The 20,286-nt window shown below is 40.9% G+C and overlaps 1 protein-coding gene across 2 annotated transcripts; it reads right to left on the bottom strand.

Moving 5' to 3' along the window:
- Positions 1–56: 56 nt before the first annotated feature.
- Positions 57–19,732, bottom strand: LOC131129773 (tropomyosin alpha-4 chain). Of its 2 annotated transcripts, none has more exons than XM_058073622.1 (8): positions 19,416–19,729; positions 7,659–7,792; positions 6,039–6,156; positions 5,890–5,960; positions 5,625–5,700; positions 5,467–5,529; positions 3,336–3,405; positions 57–953 (listed from the first exon to the last, which is right to left on the bottom strand). In XM_058073622.1, exons 1-8 carry the CDS (start codon positions 19,545–19,547, stop codon positions 871–873), a joined length of 747 nt encoding a protein of 248 aa, XP_057929605.1. In that variant the 5' UTR covers positions 19,548–19,729; the 3' UTR covers positions 57–870. The 2 variants fall into 2 exon arrangements, with proteins under 2 accessions (XP_057929605.1, XP_057929606.1); XM_058073623.1 differs by lacking the exon at positions 57–953 and adding an exon at positions 2,073–2,233 and having other exon boundaries at positions 19,416–19,732.
- Positions 19,733–20,286: the final 554 nt, after the last annotated feature.

The raw sequence follows: 20,286 nt of genomic DNA, 5'->3' as shown, positions 1-20,286 counted from the left end.
CCAGGAACGAGCCGGGATGTTTGTGTCATTTCATGCATGTCAAATACATCAACTTTTAAATGTAACCTACAAAAAACATCACAAAATAAGCCATACGTGTACATGTTCATCATTCAAATTGATGGCAAGTACGAGTGTGGTTAATATCTCTTATTAATAACTCCCTGACTCAACAACCCAACTTTCTACCTTGGAAAGGCAGCACAGAAACACACACAAAAAGGTGAAAAGTTGCTGCCTTTATTGGCTGGCACTGAGGGGGATTGATGAAAATGAGATGACATATGATAAAAAAAAAACTTTCTTTGGTCTTGAAGGTTCCCCTGGCATGAGGAAGTGAGAAAAAGACAAAATATAGCCAACATCATCTACTATATACATTAGGATGGGTCAGACTTGTTGCAATTAAAAAAAACGTTGCCAAAGAAGGTGAAATGAGATGGTCCAACATACAGTACAAACTTGTTGGACTGTACCGGGGCTGGAGAACACACCCCAAAGCTGCTCGTGTTGAATTCTGCCTTCATCCATCCCCCCATGAGGGACCTACCTGCATTCACCAGTAGGAGGCGTGCAGGAGTCTACCAACGTTGGCGAACTTCTCCAGCCACTGTGTGCCAACATGTGCCAACTCTTTGGCTGGAAGTGGTTATTCATGGCTAACATTTCTGACGCTGGAGTGTCTTTTAACTTCCTGTCTTTAATAAAAAACTAAAGTTTCTCCTTCAAAACAAACAACAAAAGAAGTAAGCAACCATGTGGGGATTCTCTTCCTGGGCATGTGGAATGGAGTCCAACTGAAATGGAATGTTACGTCTCATCTTTTCTCTTTGTGTGTGTGCATGTGCGTGTGTGCATGTGTGTGTTTCTTTATAAGCTGTTCAGTTCCTGGAGAGTCTGGTCCAGGACTTGATGCATACCCAGATTCTCCTCCTTGGCATGTGACAATTTCTCTGAAGAGTAAAAACAAAGAAAGGTACAAGGGAGTATTAGAGCCAAATAATAATATAATATAATGTAATATAATGTAATATAATGTAATATAATGTAATATAATGTAATAATATAATATAATATAATATAATATAATATAATATAATATAATATAATATAATATAATATAATATAATATAATATAATATAATATAATATAATATAATATAATATAATATAATATAATATAATATAATATAATATAATATAATAACAAACAAAGAATAATAATAAGTATTATTATTATAATTAATAATAATATTATTATTATAATAATCTGAGATGTCAAGAGTAAATGTCAGAAATGTCGGAGCATGGGTGGTTGGTTGGATGGGTGGATGGATGAACGGAAGGATGGGTGGGTGGATGGAAGGATAGGTGGGTGGGAGGATGGAAGGGTGGGTGGATGAATGGATGGAAGGATGGGTGGGCGGACGGATGGATGCGTGGGTGGGTGGAAGGATGAATGGATGGATGGAAGGGTGGGTGGGTGGATGGATGCATGGATGGATGGGTGGTGGATGGAAGGATGAATTGATGGATTGAAGCATGGGTGGGTGGGTGGATGGATGGAGGATGGATGGGTGGATGGATGGAAGGATGGGTGGGTGGATGGATGGATGGATGGATAGATGGGTGGGTGGGTGGAAGAATGGGTGGGTGGATGGAAGGATGGATGGATTGAAGGATGGGTGGGTGGATGGATGGATGGAAGAATGGCTGGATGGATGAATTGATTACTGAGAACAATACGTGTTCACGTCTCATGGATGATCTTTCTGGATGATGGACATAAAGATACATAGTCAGGTTCTATTGTACTGCAACTATGAATGCTTGGAAATGTTAAGTTTGCTAATGCAAAGTACAAGCATAGTACCAGTAGCATGCATTTCCATTTCTAATATCCAGAAGTTCTTGGACTGGATCTCCTTAGAGTGTGAATAAAAGCAAGCATAGTGTGAAATAGCACAGTAGTCTCACCTTGGCTAAAGCCAGCCTACTTGATCCCAATCAAACTCTACAGTTATTGTACACATGTGAGTAAACCATGACCAATGAAGCTATGAGATGCTACGTGGGAAAGAAGAGGCTTTTAATTGGTCAAATGGACAGAAGGCACATGATGAAGATGAATGAAAGCAAGACAGCACAAACTACAGAGATGTCATGTCATTGAGGGCATGGTCCAGCTCCTCGCTAATGGCCTTGTACTTCAGCTTCTGAGCGTACAGCTCGTCTGGAGCCCACCAGGAAGTACAGGTACCCAGCAGGAAGTACAGGTAGCCAGGAGGAAGTACAGGCAGCCCACCAGGAAGTACAGGTACCCATCAGGAAGTACAGGCAGCCCAGCAGGAAGTACAGGTAGGTCAGCAGGAAGTTCAGGTACCCAGCAGGAAGTACAGGTAGCCAGCAGGAAGTACAAGTAGCAGCAGGAAGTACAGGCAGGCAGGTGTGAAGGTGTGATGCACAGCGGCCACACAGACAAGCCCATAGAGCGGAGGGAGAAGGAGAAGAGAGAAAACCAAAGACACGTCAAGCATGGATGATGGATGATGGCATGGACGTTCTGCATCATTTGACAACACACGTTTACTTGAAATATAATCTATAATAGAAAGAAATATAATCCATTACACCCCTGCTTTCCGGCAGGGGTTATGTTGTCAGACCAAAAAACCATAACTATTTAAAAAAAAGAGCACTTTTTGAAGTGGCCTTTTATTATGGCCACCCCAATCAACATCTTCACATAGCACAGCTGTAATAAGGATGGATTATGAATTATGAATGAAGAATATTTGACACAGAGAGCCATAGAAAAGCTTTGACACGTTTGTCGGTCTGTCATGATAATGAGAGGGGGGTTCACTCACTCTAATCATTCCACCATAGAAGCAATGCACACAGAACCCTCATGTCATCCAGCCTGTGTGGTCTACTAATACTCCTGTCGTTCTCTTTAAAAAAAACGCCTAAAGAAGACTAAAGAAGAGATGTTGAATGTGTCATCTTCTCTCTTGTGCAGTATTTTATGCTCCATGTTATCACCATGTCAAACCGCTAATGCTAATGGGATTTTCAATTTTGTGTGTAATCATTGATTTCTGCATCTTCTCCTATGCAGTCCTTCAAAGTAAGTATTGAGGAGCGTATCAAGCAAGGACATAGTTTTTGTCTTATTTTGCATGGCCCGAAGTCCTTCCTGAAATGTAAGATAATTGAGGTGCCCAAGTTGAAAAATATGGGCAAGGTCTGACGGTGGTCCGGCAGCAAAAGGAGCTTGCCAACTACCGGAGCACTTGCATGCACTCGTCCGCTAAGGACTTGATAACTCATACCTTCCAGGTCATCGATGGACTTTTCCAGCTTGGCCACGGTTCTCTCGGCAAACTCTGCCCGAGTTTCAGCCTGATGGGACACACACACGCAACATGCCACCATGACTACATTTTAAACATCTTCACCTTGGATAAGCTCAAACAAAACACCACCAAGTATCCCCAGATGTCTATACAACATGTATACAACATAACACACAACATCTCAAGTAGACATTTCAAGTTGAGGGGTTGTGGCCCAGGAAGACCCATCTTTAATCTTATGGGATTGATTGGTGTGATAATGATTGAATGATAATTCCCTCATATGATGGGCAAAAGAAGAAAATGTGATAGCTATGTTGAGATCATACAGTAAGTACGGTTACAAATACGCTACATTTGTCTGTATGACAGTACTGTGATGAAGAGACGTGTCAAGGCCAGGAAGCTATTGTAGCACATGAACATGATAAATATGTCATTCCAGAGTCTTGGCTTAAGGTCTGTCACCATAACTGATTCAATGAATGATTAAAAAAAACAGTTTGATAATTACGACACACTCAACAAATTGACATTAGTCGGCAATATAAACAAAACAGTGCAGAACAGTGTGCGCCACTGATAGTGTTGCTGGCTATATTGCAAAAACATATGTACAGGCTATGACTGTGTCAAGCTAATGCCTCACTTAGGCACACAGTTACACAGGTAGACACTTACTGAGTAGTTACTGAAGAACCCACGAGGAACTAATAACAAAAGCACATACATTTAGAGTAGTTACTGAGGAACTAATGAGAACTAATGAGGAAGTAATAAGTAGAGTAGTTATTGAGGAAGTAATGAAGAACTAATGAGCAGAGGAGTTACTGCGGAAGAAATTAAGAAATAATGAGGAACTAATAAGTTGAACAGTTACTGAGGAGGTAATGAAGAACTAATGAGCAAGTAATGAGCAGAGTAGTTACTGAGGAAATAATGAAGAGCTAATGAGGAACTAACAAGTATAGTAGTTACTGAGAAAGTAATGAGTAGAGTAGTTACTGACGAAGTAATGAGTAGAGTAGTTACTGAGGAAATAATGAAGAGCTAACGAGGAACTAATAAGTAGAGTAGTTACTGAGGAAATAATGAAGAGCTAATGAGGAACTAATAAGTAGAGTAGTTACTGAGAAAATAATGACGAGCGAATGAGGAACTAATAATTAGAGTAGTTACTGAAGAAGTAATGAATAGAGTAGTTACTGAGGAAGTAATGCATAGAGTGGTTACTGAGGAAGTAATGAAAAGCTAATGAGGAACTAATAAGTAGAGTAGTTACTGAGGAAGTAATGCGTAGATGGGTTACTTAGGAAGTAATGAAAAACTAATGAGCAAGTAATGAGTAGAGTTGTTACTGAGGAAGTCATGAGTAGAGTAGTTACTGAGGAAGTAACGAAAACTAGTGAGAAAGTAATGAGTAGCGTTGTTACTGAGGATGTAATGAATAAAGTAGTTACTGAGGAAGTAATGAGGAAGTAATGGGGAACTATTAAGTAGAGTAGTTACTGAGGAAGTAATGCGTAGAGTGGTTACTGAGGAAGTAATGAAAAACTAATGAGCAAGTCATAAGTAGAGTTGTTACTGAGGAAATAATGAGTAGAGTAGTTACTGAAGAAGTAATGAAAACCAGTGAGGAAGTAATGAGTAGAGTTGTTACTGAGGATGTAATGAATAAAGTAGTTACCGAGGAAGTAATGAAGAACTAATGAGGAACTATTAAGTAGGGTAGTAACTGAGGCAGTAATGAGTAGAATAGTTAGCGAGGAAGTCATGAGTAGTTAGTGAGCAAGTCATGAGTGGGGTCAAGAGTAGTTACTGAGGAATTCATGAGTAGTGGTTAGAGTGAGGTAGCTTGGTTCTTCATGAAGTAGTGTCATTCTTGGTACTACCAGTGTCTCACACAGGTACATTATACTTGAGTGCCATCTAGTGGTTGAAATGAGAATGACAGCTTTCATGACAATAGCCAGTGCAACAATGGATAATATGGAATCTGGACTATGGATGATAGGTTTTAGCAATTACGGAGCAGCCAAATGTGTTACGGTGCCAGGCCCACCAGACTTTATGAATATTTGACAAGAAGGAGAAACATCCAACACACCTCCTTCAGTTTGTCAGTCAGAACTTTGATCTCCTCCTCGTACTTGTCCTCTTTCTCCGAGTACTGTTGGCCAACACATACAAACACTCTTATACTCAATTTGTCCTTACGTAAGATGTCTTTCATAGAATATAGTGCAGTCACAACCACTTCCTCACCTTCTCGGACTGGGCTTCTAAGGATTTCAGGTTGTTGGTGACATTTTTCAGCTCCTCTTCTAGGTCGCTGGCTTTACTGTGGAAACACTGGGACTTGAAGTAACACATTATGTCAACTGTCATTCCTAACTAGACATGCCTTCTTCCTGTATATATCCTATATATATCGGGATATGAGTTTTGGTCCATATCACCCAGCCCTAGTAAGAAGCTAATGATGGAACGGTGTGAGCATCCAAGATGCTGAAGATGCTAGTGTTTTTACCATTCAGAGAGCTCGGCCCTCTCCTCGGCTCGTTCCAGATCTAACTCCAGGATCACCAGCTTACGAGCCACCTGCAAGAAGAATGAGGGGTGTGTCATGGTGGAGTGTATTCCCATGAAACCGTGACTGTATTTAGATGTTCTTCTGACTTCTTCATATTTGCGGTCGGCCTCTTCTGCGATGTGCTTGGCCTCCTTCAGCTGCATCTCCTGAATCTCCATCTTCTCCTCGTCCTTCATGGCTCGGGTTTCTATCACCTTCATGCCTCTGATGGATGCAAGTACAGTAGGACATGATTTCATAGCTTTTTGTTCCGGATCATCAACATGAAAACATGTTAAATCCATCATCATCCAGAATGATGAAGGCCAGTGTCTGGAGCCCTTCAGCCATGAAGCCCTACTCCTACACACATTTTCACCGTGTTGGTTGAGGGTAAGGCCCACAAACCGCTCATCTAATGAATTACATTTCTAATCTCATGAAACATCTATCAAAGCCTAAACCTAGTCCCAACACTAATCTGGTGAAACATCTATCAAAGCCTAATCCTCGTCCCAACACTAATCTGAGGCAACATCCATCAAAACCTAATCCTGGTCCCAACCCTAATCCTAGCCCTAATCTCATGAAACATCCATCAAAACCTAATCCTAGTCCCAACACTAATCCTAACCCTAATCTCATGAAACATCTATCAAAACCCAATTCTAGTCCCAACATTAATCTGATAAAACATCTATCAAAACCTCATCCTCACCCCAACCCCAGTCCTAACCCTAATCTCATGAAACATACATCAAAACCTAATCCTAGTCCCAACCCTAATCCTAACCCTAATCTCATGAAACATCTATCAAAACCCAATTCTAGTCCCAACATTAATCTGATGAAACATCTATCGAAACCTCATCTCATCTCGCCCCACCCCTAATCCTAACCCTAATCTCATGAAACATACATCAAAACCTAATCCTAGTCCCAACCCTAATCCTAACCCTAATCTCATGAAACATCTATCAAAACCTAATCCTAGTCCCAACACTAATCTGATGAAACATCTATCGAAACCTCATCTCATCTCACCCCACCCCTAATCCTAACCCTAATCTCATGAAACATCCATCAAAACCTAATCCTAGCCCCAACACTAATTCTAGTCCCAATCTGATAAAACATCTATCAAAACCTAATCCTAGTCCCAACACTAATCTGATAAAACATCTATCAAAACCTCATCCTCACCCCAACCCTAATCTCATGAAACATCCATCAAAACCTAATCCTAGTCCCAATCCTAATCCTAATCTCATGAAACATCCATCAAAACCTAATCCTAGTCCCAACAATAATCCCAACCCTAATCTCATGAAACATCTATCAAAACCTAATCCTAGTTCCAACACTAATCTGATGAAAGATCTATCAAAACTTCATCCTCACCCTAATCCTAACCTTAATCTCATGAAACATCCATCAAAACCTAGCTAGCAGCACTGCTAAACGTTCATGGGAGTCCCTGGTGGGATTGATCAAGTAGCCGCTTTATTTATCTTTTAGCATGATATGTTGGCATGGTAGCATTCTAGTCTTCTAATCTTTACAATTCCCCACCATTGTAAATAGCATCTATTGTTTTATAGCTAGTACTTTAGCATGAGATGAGCATTCTGTGTACAGGTTGTACAATGAATGCAATATTCTTCGCCCCCTCCCCACAAACGCCATGTCTGTTAATTCAGGGGAAGAGCCATCACGTCGATACCAACCTCTCACTCTCGTCTGCAGCCTTCTCCGCCTCCTCCAGCTTCTGCAGCGCTGTGGCCAGCCTTTCCTGGGCCCGGTCTAACTCCTCCTCCACCAGCTGGATGCGGCGGTTCAAAGCTGCAACATCTCCCTCCGCCTGGAAGAAAATACTTCTTTAACCTTCTTTAACCTTCATTCCTTCTTTAACGCGTCCAAGATGCCCCCACCCCACACACACATACCATTCACCCATTCCATTAACAGGGGAAAGGAGGGTAAGGGGGTAAGAAGAAGGACTGCAAACGGACACCATGTTCACATTTCATTCTCAACGAGAACCATGTGATACTGGCATGAAAACAGGAGTACAGAACAGTCTGTGATATTTAAAAAGCACTCCAACCCAAGATTTCCTTGGTATTTTCCTAGCTGAAGGACTAAACCCTCCTTGTTCTTGAAATAAGGACACATTCTTCCAGAATAACATGAGATGATCATACAATGGCAGGATTGAACTAACTCGTCAACTTTTTTTTTGTTGCTTCTGCCGTACTTAATAAAATGACTTTTACTAAGTGACATTTTCGCCTTCATTTACAACTTCAATGTGATGAATGTACAACTTTATTCTCATAAAGTTATGACGTTTGCCCCTAACTTTTCCAACGTTTTTCACACATTTCCTAAAACTCCATGTATGACTTTATTCTTAAATGTTCAACTGTACAACTTTAGTCTGGTAAATACTCCTAAGTTCTCATAAGTACCAGGGGTCCCCAAACTTTTTCCAGTGAGGGCCACATGACTTTTCTTTCCTCTGAAGGGGGCCAGGGTCAGGGTCGTATGTTTGTTTATGTTTTATGACTCGGGCAAAGTGTGGTTGTAGTCACGTCACAATAGGTTACCATTTCCAGTTCTATGACAGAAAAATGACCATGCTTTATTGTTCAAGGGGCCGGGTCAAATGTGGAAGTGGGCCGTGTCCGGCCCCCGGGCCTTAGTTTGGGGACCACTGCATAAGTACTATCAGTACTTTTCTGGTTAATTCACTACATTTTCCTCTGATATTTTTCTCGTTAATTCACAATTTTATTTGTAAAAGTTTATGACTTCTGGTAAATGTACAACGTTTTTCTCATAAATTCAAAACTCTCGTAACTTTATTGACAATACTGTGGATTTACACCAGTTAATGGAGTAGTCCGAAAAGGTGCTAATGTTATTGATTCGTGAAGTGAGGAGTGTGAGTTTTTTTTAGGAAGAGTAACACATCATCGGCATAAAGTCTTATCTTATGATGAACATTTATTGTAGCAGAGTTCATATTTGCGGGTAGGCGTGCGTTTTCTTATATTTCCAAAACCATTCTAAAAAATACTTGTAGAGCATCATGAAGATATGTTAATGAAATGGGTAAGTCCTGGTTTGTCATCTGATCTTCTTCTAGTTTCGGTAATTCAATGATGCTAAGAAATGTTTCAATGTCTGGGACAGATGCGTTAATCTGAGGTGTATCGAATTTTTTATAAACATCCCTAAAGACTGAATTAATTTCCTCCGGGAGGTGAGTGATGTTACCTTCTGAGTTTCTAATGGAGGAGATAGAGCTTTTTTCTTTATTAAGTTTTAATAGGTTAGCTAAGTATTTTCAAGATTTATTGGCATGTTCGAGCTTCTCCAAACATAGTCTTTGCAATTGGAACTGAAATCTAATTTCAATTTTCTTAGGTTATTCAGGGTATTCTCATCTTATGAATCTGCATGAGATGAGCAGTTTCAAGGAGTTTGATTTTATTCTTATATAATGGCTAGGAAATCCTTTTTCCGCGCATTACTACTTTTGCTGTCTCTCAGGGAACACAAGCCGAGGTTTTTGGTTGGTCATTAAAATCTGAAAACATTGTCTATTCTCTCTCAAAGGGTTTTAGAAAGTCTGGGTCTTTAAGCAATGATGTATTAAATCTGCAACATTTAGTATGTGTACTGGTTTGGTTAGTGAAAAAGAGAGAGACTCTGGCGTGGTCAGTAATAATGATAGGGTGTATATGAATATTTGATATGTCTGATAAGATTGAGCTACTTGTTAATTGGAGAGTAAGTGTGGTGCACTTGTGAGAAATAAGTATATTATACGTGTTCTGCTCAAACGGAAAGTTGTCCGGGTGCGTTCTTCTTTGTGGTGTTTTTCTTCTTCTGTTGTTTATTGGCGGTTGGCAAGCAGCTTTCGTGTGCATTATCGCCATCTATGGACCCTAAACCTTTCTATACTTTAGTCACAAGTCCAGTTTGTCTTAAAAAAGAAAATATATATCTATATAAAACATGTCCCGAGTTTAATTATAAAATATTAGCAAGATTGAATTTGATCTTTTCCTGTTTAAATTTATCCCGGGTGCGTTCTTTCAGTGCATGCTCAGATATGACGTAACACGCAGCTCCAGACATTCTTCAGTTTTAAAAATGGAGGCGAGCAATCGGCACTGGACTGCTGCGGAAAGTTAATAATAAGTTAATAATAAGTTAAGTGCTCTGAGAACGCAGCATTTCGTCTATGTACTGTTTATAGGACAAAGGTAGGCCGCGGACATTTTTTAGATTTTCAAGTGGGCCCTGAGTTGGTAAAGTTTTGGAACCCCTGCTTTAGATGATTAAACATATTTTGTCTTTTTTCTCTAGAACCAACTCCCCTGACATTCCAAGTGATAAATTGTAATGAGGTCATCCTAGGCTAGCTTATGGCTTATGGTGTGTGTATAGATGTGCAAATGTGAAGTATACTAGTATGTACCTGTAGGTAAATGTAAACCTATACATTTAAATATATGCTTCAATTGCACACTCTTAGAAGGTTGCTTAGAAGACCTTTGACCTCTCATCTAGGCATCATCATTTCATGCTCAAAGACAAGGTAGAACACACAAATCAGCCTAGTCCCACCTCGTCTTTGAGCATGAACTGGTCTATAAGAGCTGTCCTATCTAGTCTGACTGGTCTGTGTCCCACCTAGTCTTTGATCATCAACTAGACTAGAGCTGTCCTATCTAGTCTGACTGGTCCGTGTCCCACCTAGTCTTTGATCATCAACTAGACTAGAGCTGTCCTTTCTAGTCTGACTGGTGAGTGTCCCATCTAGTCTTTGAGCATGAACTGGACTAGAGCTGTCCTATCTAGTCTGACTGGTGTGTCCCACATTGTCTTTGAGCATGAACTAGACTAAAGCTGTCCTATCTAGTCGGACTAGTGTATCCTACCTAGTCTTTGAGCATGAACTGGACTAGAGCTGTCCTATCTAGTCTGACAGGTGTGTGTCCCACCTAGTCTTTGATCATGAACTCGACTAGAGCTGTCCTATCTAGTCTGACTGCTCTGTGTCCCACCTAGTCTTTGAGCATGAACTGGACTAGAGCTGTCCTATCTAGTCGGACTAGGCTATCCTACTTAGTCTTTGAGCATGAACTGGACTAGAGATGTCCTATCTAGTCTGACTGGTGTGTCCCACATTGTCTTTGAGCATGAACTGGACTAGAGCTGTCCTATCTAGTCTGACTGGTGTGTGTCCCACCTAGTCTTTGAGCATGAACTAGACTAGAGCTGTCCTATCTAGTCGGACTAGGCTATCCTACCTAGTCTTTGAGCATGAACTGGACTAGAGCTGTCCTATCTAGTCGGACTAGTGTATCCTAACTAATCTTTGAGCATGAACTGGACTAGAGCTGTCCTATCTAGTCTGACTGGTGTGTCTCACCTAGTCTTTGAGCATGAACTAGACTAGGGCCGTCCTATCTAGTCTGACTGGTGTGCCCTGACAAAGCATCCATGTGTCGGTGAATCATTCTCTGAATGCATCTTGGTTCTTTTAGCTTCAGGACACTATAGACAGATTCCTGGTCATTTTTATTTGTTTGTGTGTGTGTGTGTGTGGTTTATTTGTTTCTAGAACACACACAGAACGGTGAACAACTTGAAATATATCTCCTTTCTTCCTTAATGGCAATGACTGCTGTCCATAAACATGGACACTGTGGATTGGATACAGTCCAGCTCCTTTGGGATTGGCCATAAAAGATACTGCAAGGGAGCATAGTATCAAATGAGAGAGAAAATCAAGGACAAGGGAGGAATCTAATTACGTTTCCAGGGCAGTGGGCTAATGAGTGACACATCGCTGCTGGGGTGTTCAGTTCATGCATGTTCTGTTCAGGAAATGCATCTACACGATCACACACGGCCTCAAGTCATACGTTAGCATAACAAATAAACTTAGGACCTGTAAATTAACTTGTCATGGCCCCTCAACTAGCTGACTAGCTGTCGTCAACATACGCGGTTGTCAACATCACCCAAATTGAACCCAAAACTAGCCACTGTTTGCGGGGAGGTTACGATTCGATCTTCAAGCTTGGGATTGGCTGCTGATCCGTTATTTTTTGAAGGTTGCCGTATCACATTGGTAACTCCGGGCCACGCTCTAACATGCTAAGTGCGGTAATGCGCCTTAAAGCCGGTTGCCGCTTGACTCCTGCCACCCGCAAGAAGAAGAAAAGGCAACACCGCCATGCAGACATGTCTGCTGTGTCCCGTGGTCAAGTTAGTTTCACGTTGGATATTAGCTACAGCGCTAATTCCCCTTCACTGCGCCCGGACCACGTGTCACGGCGCAGGGAGCTCGCACAGGAAGCGCCGCTCTAACCACTGGTTGTTTACACTAGGGACCGTCAATAAATGACTCCTGCCTTTAAGAGAGTTTGTTTTAAAAATGGATCTATAAACACATGAAATGATTAGTCAAACCCTGAAAGTATTTTGAACGCTAATTTTCTCCCAAATTGATCTTTTATTGAGTGGACGTCTATTGGATCTTCTGATGGATGATTGTTCCAATATTGTTGTTGGTCATGCTGTGGAGTGGATTATCTCGCCCCCACAAGCCACGATGTGGGAGTGCTCTCCGGAAGGCCTGCGACTGACGCCACACAGAAATAAGTCTTGTTATATTTGGAAAGTCCAACTAGTCCCTGGGAGAACTTCCAAAGGAAACAGAAGCAATCAGGAAGACTTTTTCCCCCCCCCACAGAATGTGAGCGCGAGAGGCCCAACAAAGCCACCGCATCACTCATGACATCTTCCATTCATAGCAGCATTTTCCCCAACCCACTTCTGCATTTTTGGGGGTGTAAATGGTTGATAGTGGTAGGAATAACTGGGATTGTTAGACATGGAGCAGAGCATTAGGGTTAGCCGATATGTTTAATAGTGGTATAGCGTCTTCCAATGATAAGAAAATGACTTATACCGGTATATAAATGATATCAAGCTTTGGACTTTGCTACATAAGATGAATGAAATGCTGTCATCGTGAGAAGGAGCATTTGTGGGGGAAGTATTTACTCGGCGGACCGCTCACAATATAAGCACCAACAAAGATTGGTGGAATCTTGAAGCTAGCGGGGTTAGCTGTGTTTAGCAAGTGTTGTTGACTCCGGCTTGCCGAACATCTTAACCACTTGAAGGTTCTATAAGGCCCCATGACAAATGTGCAAGTGATGAATAAAAACGGGACACGTTTATTCTTGTACCCAACTCGTTGTACACACACAGGACCTACTACCGGCCTTCAAAATAAAAGCGCTGTCCAACTGTAAATAAGAGTAATTGTTGAAATTTAGTAGCAATGTGTGCAGAGGCTGACATTTCATTAGAATAGTAAGCCAGTTTGTTACCAACAAATACATGGGCTTTACCATTGGACACAAGTCCATTCATCATATGGCTTAAGCTTTTATACAAGACTCTGAATTTAAATTATATATATATATATATATATATATATATATATATATGTATATATATATCCATCCATTCTGCACCGTTTATCCTCACGAGGGTCGCCAATCACAGGGAACATTCTTATATGACTACAATATACAGTATACATAATAGTAATAAATATAATGATATTGTAAAGGTATGATTTAGTTGAAAGTAATGTGTAATGTAAGGTCAACAAAACAAAAACTCAAGAATATGTCTTTTCTCTAACTAGCCTTTAGCCTTTTAGTCTTAATAAAGTCATGATGATCTCTCTCCTTCGCCACTAAACACCTCCAGACTGGGATGGATACACAAAGCCTCATCATGGAGTCCTTCAGACCCAAGGAAATACACTTTGTTCCTATGCACAATGTCCTTTGAACAAACACAATGCTTGGTTAGCTAAAACATTCAACCAATTGGTCATTTATTATGAAGTGAAATATCTTGCTTATCTCACTCTTGTGTAGTAATAATTATTCTTTTCCCAAGCAAAAATATGTTGTATCCAATTACTCAATGAATTGAAAGGAATATACAGTAGAATACTCAAATATTCATTCATTCATTTTCTACCGCTTTTCCTCACGAGGGTCGCGGGGGGGTGCTGGAGCCTATCACAGCTGTCTTTGGGCGAGAGGCGGGGTACACCCTGGACATGTCGCCAGCCAATCACAGGGCACATATAGACAAACAACCATTCACACTCACATTCATACCTATGGACAATTTGGAGTGGCCAATTAACCTGGCATGTTTTTGGAATGTGGGAGGAAACCGGAGTACCCGGAGAAAACCCACGCATGCACGGGAAGAACATGCAAACTCTACACAGAGATGGCAGAGAGTGGAATTGAACTCGGGTTTCCTAGCTCTGAGGCCTGTGTGCTAACCACTTGAACGCCATGCAGCCAAGATTCATAATTTCTTCAAAAATGAAGAAAATTAATTCCAGAACAAAACAAGTTAAAAAAAAAAAATGTAACCCTGTTCTCCTAGCTGTGAGGTCTGTGCGCTAACCACTCGACCGCCGTGCCGCCTAAAATATAATATAATATATATAAAATATTCCATAGCTGCAGCCCTAATTTAAAGAATTAGTAGCAGTTGTGAACTTCGCCATAAATTAGCCACAGCGTTGTATAGACCACAAGGTTCAAAGTTGTACAATAAAGTAGCAGCATGTTTACAGGAAATGACGGGAGTTAGCAAATGAACGTCCCTTGGAGAAAATGTAGTATGGTGTCAGCTAACCATCCAAGATGTGTGTCCACATACTTCCGAGTACCAGAAGATGCAACGTAGCAAGGTAAAGTACAAGAGTTGGGTAGGTGCCAACGCCATCGCCCCCACCCATGATGATGAAAATTATTGTCAATATTACGCCCCTGCAAATACATTGTGCTTTTTCCCCATGTGCAGTGCTCTGAAAGCACCCCCATTAAAAGATCCTTTCCCTGAGGTCAGTGGAAAAAGCCATCAGTTAGCAGTTGAAATAGAAGTACAAATTAAGCAGATGATTTGTTTCTGTACACTAAAGTACATGGCAGAGTGTGCCAAGGTTTTGCCTCAAGTGATCTCACTCCTCCTAATCAGAAATGTGGGTTGGACTGAAGAAGCCGGCGGCGTTTAAGTCTGACAGCTGCGCTCAAGGCAAGCACATCTCTGGCCAAAACTGCTGGCAGTCAAGGTGCAGGATGGGAAATGTCGCTGCCAAGTGCTGAAAGGATGACGAAAGTGTGGAAAAAAAGAAGCTTGCTGTCTCGGTCACAGGAAGTGCAGACCAGATTTGGCAGATGACATCCTGGGCGGGGCAGTGAGGGTTCTACAGGAGCATGCTTTATGGTACATGAAGCTTAAAAAAAGAAGCCATCAAAACAAGTCAGATGAAAGTCCGTCAACCAGAAGACATCACGACTTTACTTGACACGCAACTTCTATCCTTCTTTCATCTGAGAACTCAGTGATGTTCTTCTCTTGATGTTCCCCATTCTCCAATGAAATCAATCAGACTGCACTTCCGGAATAACAAACAAAAAACAGACTGTGTACATATATTTATACTGTTTATTCTGTATATTTTGTATTTTTCATTCTTTTTTAATAGATGTGTCTGCACCTACTATACCAAAACTAATTCCTAGTAAGTGTTTGATCATACCTGGCAATAAACCCTTTTCTGATTCTGATTGATTATTAAACGAAGTGTAACAACCCCAATCATCATCGTGAAACATGAACGCAAAAGCATGAATTAGCATGAGGGAGCTACCAATGCACATCATGGGACACACTTACAGTAGTTCCACTATAAAGCCCTCTAAGAAAGCTGAAGGAGGTTTTATGGCTTTCTATCCATGCTGTGAGCATGTAGTAACATTCATGGTAGCATGTCATACTTGTAGTATTTTGCTGTATTTTGATCATTTAAACTTCTTTCTTGGGCCCATTGATTTCACCTCCCAACGTAGATAGGAACTAACATTACGTCCATCAGCAGCAGCAAAGAAAGAGCATGTGTGTTTAACTTCATGACAGCCGCCACTAATGGCTACTTCTGGACAAACGAGGAAGCACAACCGTTGTCTTTTCAGCCTAATCGATATTATCAGCAAGCGTTTTTGAGACTTAACTTTTGAGCTGGTAGTTCTCTATCTGCTAGATCTACCAGCGCGAGGGCCTTCAGCACCTGTATGTTATAGCCACAGCTATGGATGTTCATCTTGTTAAGTTGGTAGCTTGCAGCTCATAGCTTTGAGCACCCCTTGGTATGCCGAATGACTGGAGATCCCATGGAGATACAGAGGAGGAGAGGCTGCATAGTGACAGTGAATAGTGAAAAAGACAGTATAAAGGTTGCTGGATGAAGATGCTATCAACCACGTATACTGTGTGTCATGGGAACGTGAGATGGAAGTGCTAACAGCGCTAACCCTGCTACAGAAAGACTAGCATGACTGCACTTTCACTTTTTCTATATTTATTTAATGATAATATATTATTTAATTTCAGCGGCTATTGTTCTATAAGATTGTTTACATTTTAAAAAAACGTTGCATGCATATATGGCTTTGACTTTTGTCTAAACACACTATGTGGAAAAAATATCAAGATATTTATGGTATATCAATATTCAACCTAAATATATCAGGATATGAGTTTTGGTCCATATCACCCAGCCCTAATCAGAGTTACAGTATATACTAGATCTAGTATTTACTACATCTATCTACTAGATGTATCTATTAAGTCTATGTACTAGATCTGTCTATTAGGTATATTTAGTAACTGTATCTATTAAGTCTATCTCCTACATCGATGTACTAGATCAGCCAGGTGAGGTGGCTCGGGCATCTAGTCGGGATGCCTCCTGGACGCCTCCCTGGTGAGGTGTTCTGGGCACGTCCACCCGGAGAAGACCCCGGGGCAGTCCTAGGACACGCTGGAGGGATTATGTCTCACAGCTGGCCTAATAAAAGTTGCTTATGGTTCATTATGAAGGGAAATGTCTTATTCGCTCTTGTGGATTACTAATCCTTCTTTAGCCAAGAAAAATATGTTTTGACTGCATTCATGGAGGGAATATTGGATGGAATACTGGATGAGTCAAATATTGTTCCAAAGCCTCCATCATCTCCCATATTTTCATCACTCTCTGTGGCCTCATCCTGTCATGAAGCTAAGCTAAGCAAAATCTCTCTGGAAATCTCTTTTCTATTTAGGACCGTTTTTCTCTTCAATGTACACGTTATTTTCCTTTGGCATCAAGAGATGATGACAGTGTGAATAGCTGACACTACATCACATTCATTCCAGATTGTGCCTTTGAGAGGCTTCTTTGTCTCATTCTTTCTCTTTGCCTCTTCATACTCTACTTACTGTACAACCTCTTTAGGATCCTACTTACTGTACAACCTCCTAAGCATCCTACTTACTATACAACCTCCTTAGGATCCTACTTACTGTACAACCTCCTAAGCATCCTACTTACTGTACAACCTCCTTAGGATCCTACTTACTGTACAACCTCCTAAGCATCCTACTTACTGTACAACCTCCTTAGGATCCTACTTACTGTACAACCTCCTAAGCATCCTACTTACTGTACAACCTCCTTAGGATCCTACTTACTGTACAACCTCCTAAGCATCCTACTTACTGTACAACCTCCTTAGGATTCTACTTACTGTACAACCTCCTTAGCATCCTACTTACTGTACAACCTCCTTAGGATCCTACTTACTGTACAACCTCCTAAGCATCCTACTTACTGTACAACCTCCTTAGCATCCTACTTACTGTACAACCTCCTTATGATCTTACTTACTGTACAACCTCCTTAGGATCCTACTTACTGTACAACCTCCTTAGGATCCTACTTACTGTACAGCCTCCTTAGCATCCTACTTACTGTACAACCTCCTTAGGATCCTACTTACTGTACAACCTCCTTAAGATCCTACTTACTGTACAACCTCCTTAGCATCCTACTTACTGTACAACCTCTTTAGGATCCTACTTACTGTACAACCTCCTTAGCATCCTACTTACTGTACAACCTCCTTAGGATCCTACTTACTGTACAACCTCCTTAGGATCCTACTTACTGTACAACCTCCTAAGCATCCTACTTACTGTACAACCTCCTTAGCATCCTACTTACTGTACAACCTCTTTAGGATCCTACTTACTGTACAACCTCCTTAGCATCCTACTTACTGTACAACCTCCTTAGGATCCTACTTACTGTACAACCTCCTTAGGATCCTACTTACTGTACAACCTCCTAAGCATCCTACTTACTGTACAACCTCCTTAGGATCCTACTTACTATACAACCTCCTTAGGATCCTACTTACTGTCCAATCTCCTTAGCATCCTACTTACTGTACAACCTCCTTAGGATCCTACTTACTGTACAACCTCCTAAGCATCCTACTTACTGTACCACCTCCTTAGGATCCTACTTACTGTATAACCTCCTTAGGATCCTACTTACTGTACAACCTCCTTAGGATCCTACTTACTGTACAGCCTCCTTAGGATCCTACTTACTACTGTACAGGTATTATAGCATTATACAGGATGTGCAACAGTACTACACAGTATTTGTATTAGTATTATACAGTATGTGTATTAGTACTATATAGTATGTGTAAGAGTATTGTTCAGTATGTGTATTAATATTATACAGCCTGTGTATTAGTATTATGCAGTATGTGTATTAGTACTATGCACTATGTTTATTAGTGTAGTACAGTGTATTAGTACTCTAAAGTATGTGTAATAGTATTGTACAGTATGTGTATTAGTATTGTGCAGTACGTATGTGTATTAGTTTTATTCAGTCTGTGTATTAGTATTATACAGTATGTGTATTAGTACTATACAGTATGTGTATTATTATAGTAAAGTATGAGTATTAGTACTGTAGAGTATGTGTATTAGTATTGTACAGTATGTGTATTAGTACTATATAGTATGTGTATTATTATAGTACAGTATGTGTATTAGTACTGTACAGTATGTCTATTAGTACTGTACAGTATGTGAATTAGTATTGTACAGTATGTGTATTAGTATTATACAGTATGTGTATTATTATAGTACAGTATGTGTATTAGCATTGTACAGTGTGTGTATTAGTATAGTACATGTGATCATCGTCTTGAAATGTTATAAGTGCTATAAGTTAGCTTACCATGCTCCACCATTAACTGGACCAATACACGAATCAATACGTGTAGTACACGTTTCGAATGTACTTGAATGTACTTGAATGATGGCAAACTGTTGAACTTGAAGAAGTCACTACGCATGCGCACAAATCTCCAGGAATCCCAACTTTCCCCCGTCCTACGGAAAGAGACCAACGCCTAGCATTGTGGCAGCCAGCGAGGCTGCCTGACCCCCGAAGGCTCCGCGAGATGAAAAGAGACACGAAAGTGATAAAAAGCCGATTGTCTCACTTTCTCCCGGAGCTCTCGTTCGCCGTCCAGTTCACTCTGGAGGACCTGAGCCCGCTTCTCGGCGTCGTCCGCCTGCTGCTGCAAACACTGAATCTTCCTCTTCACAGCATCCACGGAGTTCAAACCTGCCATGGTGACTTGCTTCCAAGTGTCTCTAGAACCCCGACGATTTAAGGCCAAGGCCGAGCGGGAAGTGGAGGAGTGGAAGAAGTCTTTCCCACAATGTTCCTCTGCGGTGAGGAATGGAGAGAAGCTTAGCTGGGTGGAGGAGAACCAGCTTGTGCTGGGAATGGAACACTTTGTTGGTTTGGACCAGAGATTTGATGGGGCAATTACGTCACAGGGGGCGGGGCCCCAACGTGCGTGTGCGTGTGTAAAACAGCACTGTCCAACATTTTCCGGTGAGGACTAAAATATATTTTCATCAACATCTATTATTATTTCATACATTCATTTCATATTCACTTTACTATTTCACTCTTTAGCTAAGAAATGCTCCACAAGCTCCTTCAGCAAATCTTGGACGATGATACTTCTACCATGGAGTAGGAGCACCACGCTCCACAAAACATCTTGACCAGAGGCGTCACTAGGTTCTGAGGACAGGGGGAGCTTAGCCCCCTGGAGATGCAAAGGATATGAATGAATGTAGTAGACCAGGGGTCTCAAACTCAATTTACTTGGGGGCCACTGGAGCTCGGGTCTGGGTGAGACTGGGCCGCATCAGGTTTTCAAAAAAAAAAAAAAAAAAAAACGCATTTATTAAAAACAAAAAAATTTAAAAAAACTTCGCTTTGGTTCCAATTTTCTACAAGAAAAGCTCTGATAAAACATTCCACTGTTCTCAAATATCTTACTTTTTATTTTTCTA

The sequence above is a fragment of the Doryrhamphus excisus genome, chromosome 5 (genome assembly GCF_030265055.1).
Source record: "Doryrhamphus excisus isolate RoL2022-K1 chromosome 5, RoL_Dexc_1.0, whole genome shotgun sequence".
Taxonomy (NCBI): domain Eukaryota; kingdom Metazoa; phylum Chordata; class Actinopteri; order Syngnathiformes; family Syngnathidae; genus Doryrhamphus; species Doryrhamphus excisus.
Note: the sequence above shows the minus strand (reverse complement) of the source record. Positions and strands in the feature narration are given on the sequence as shown.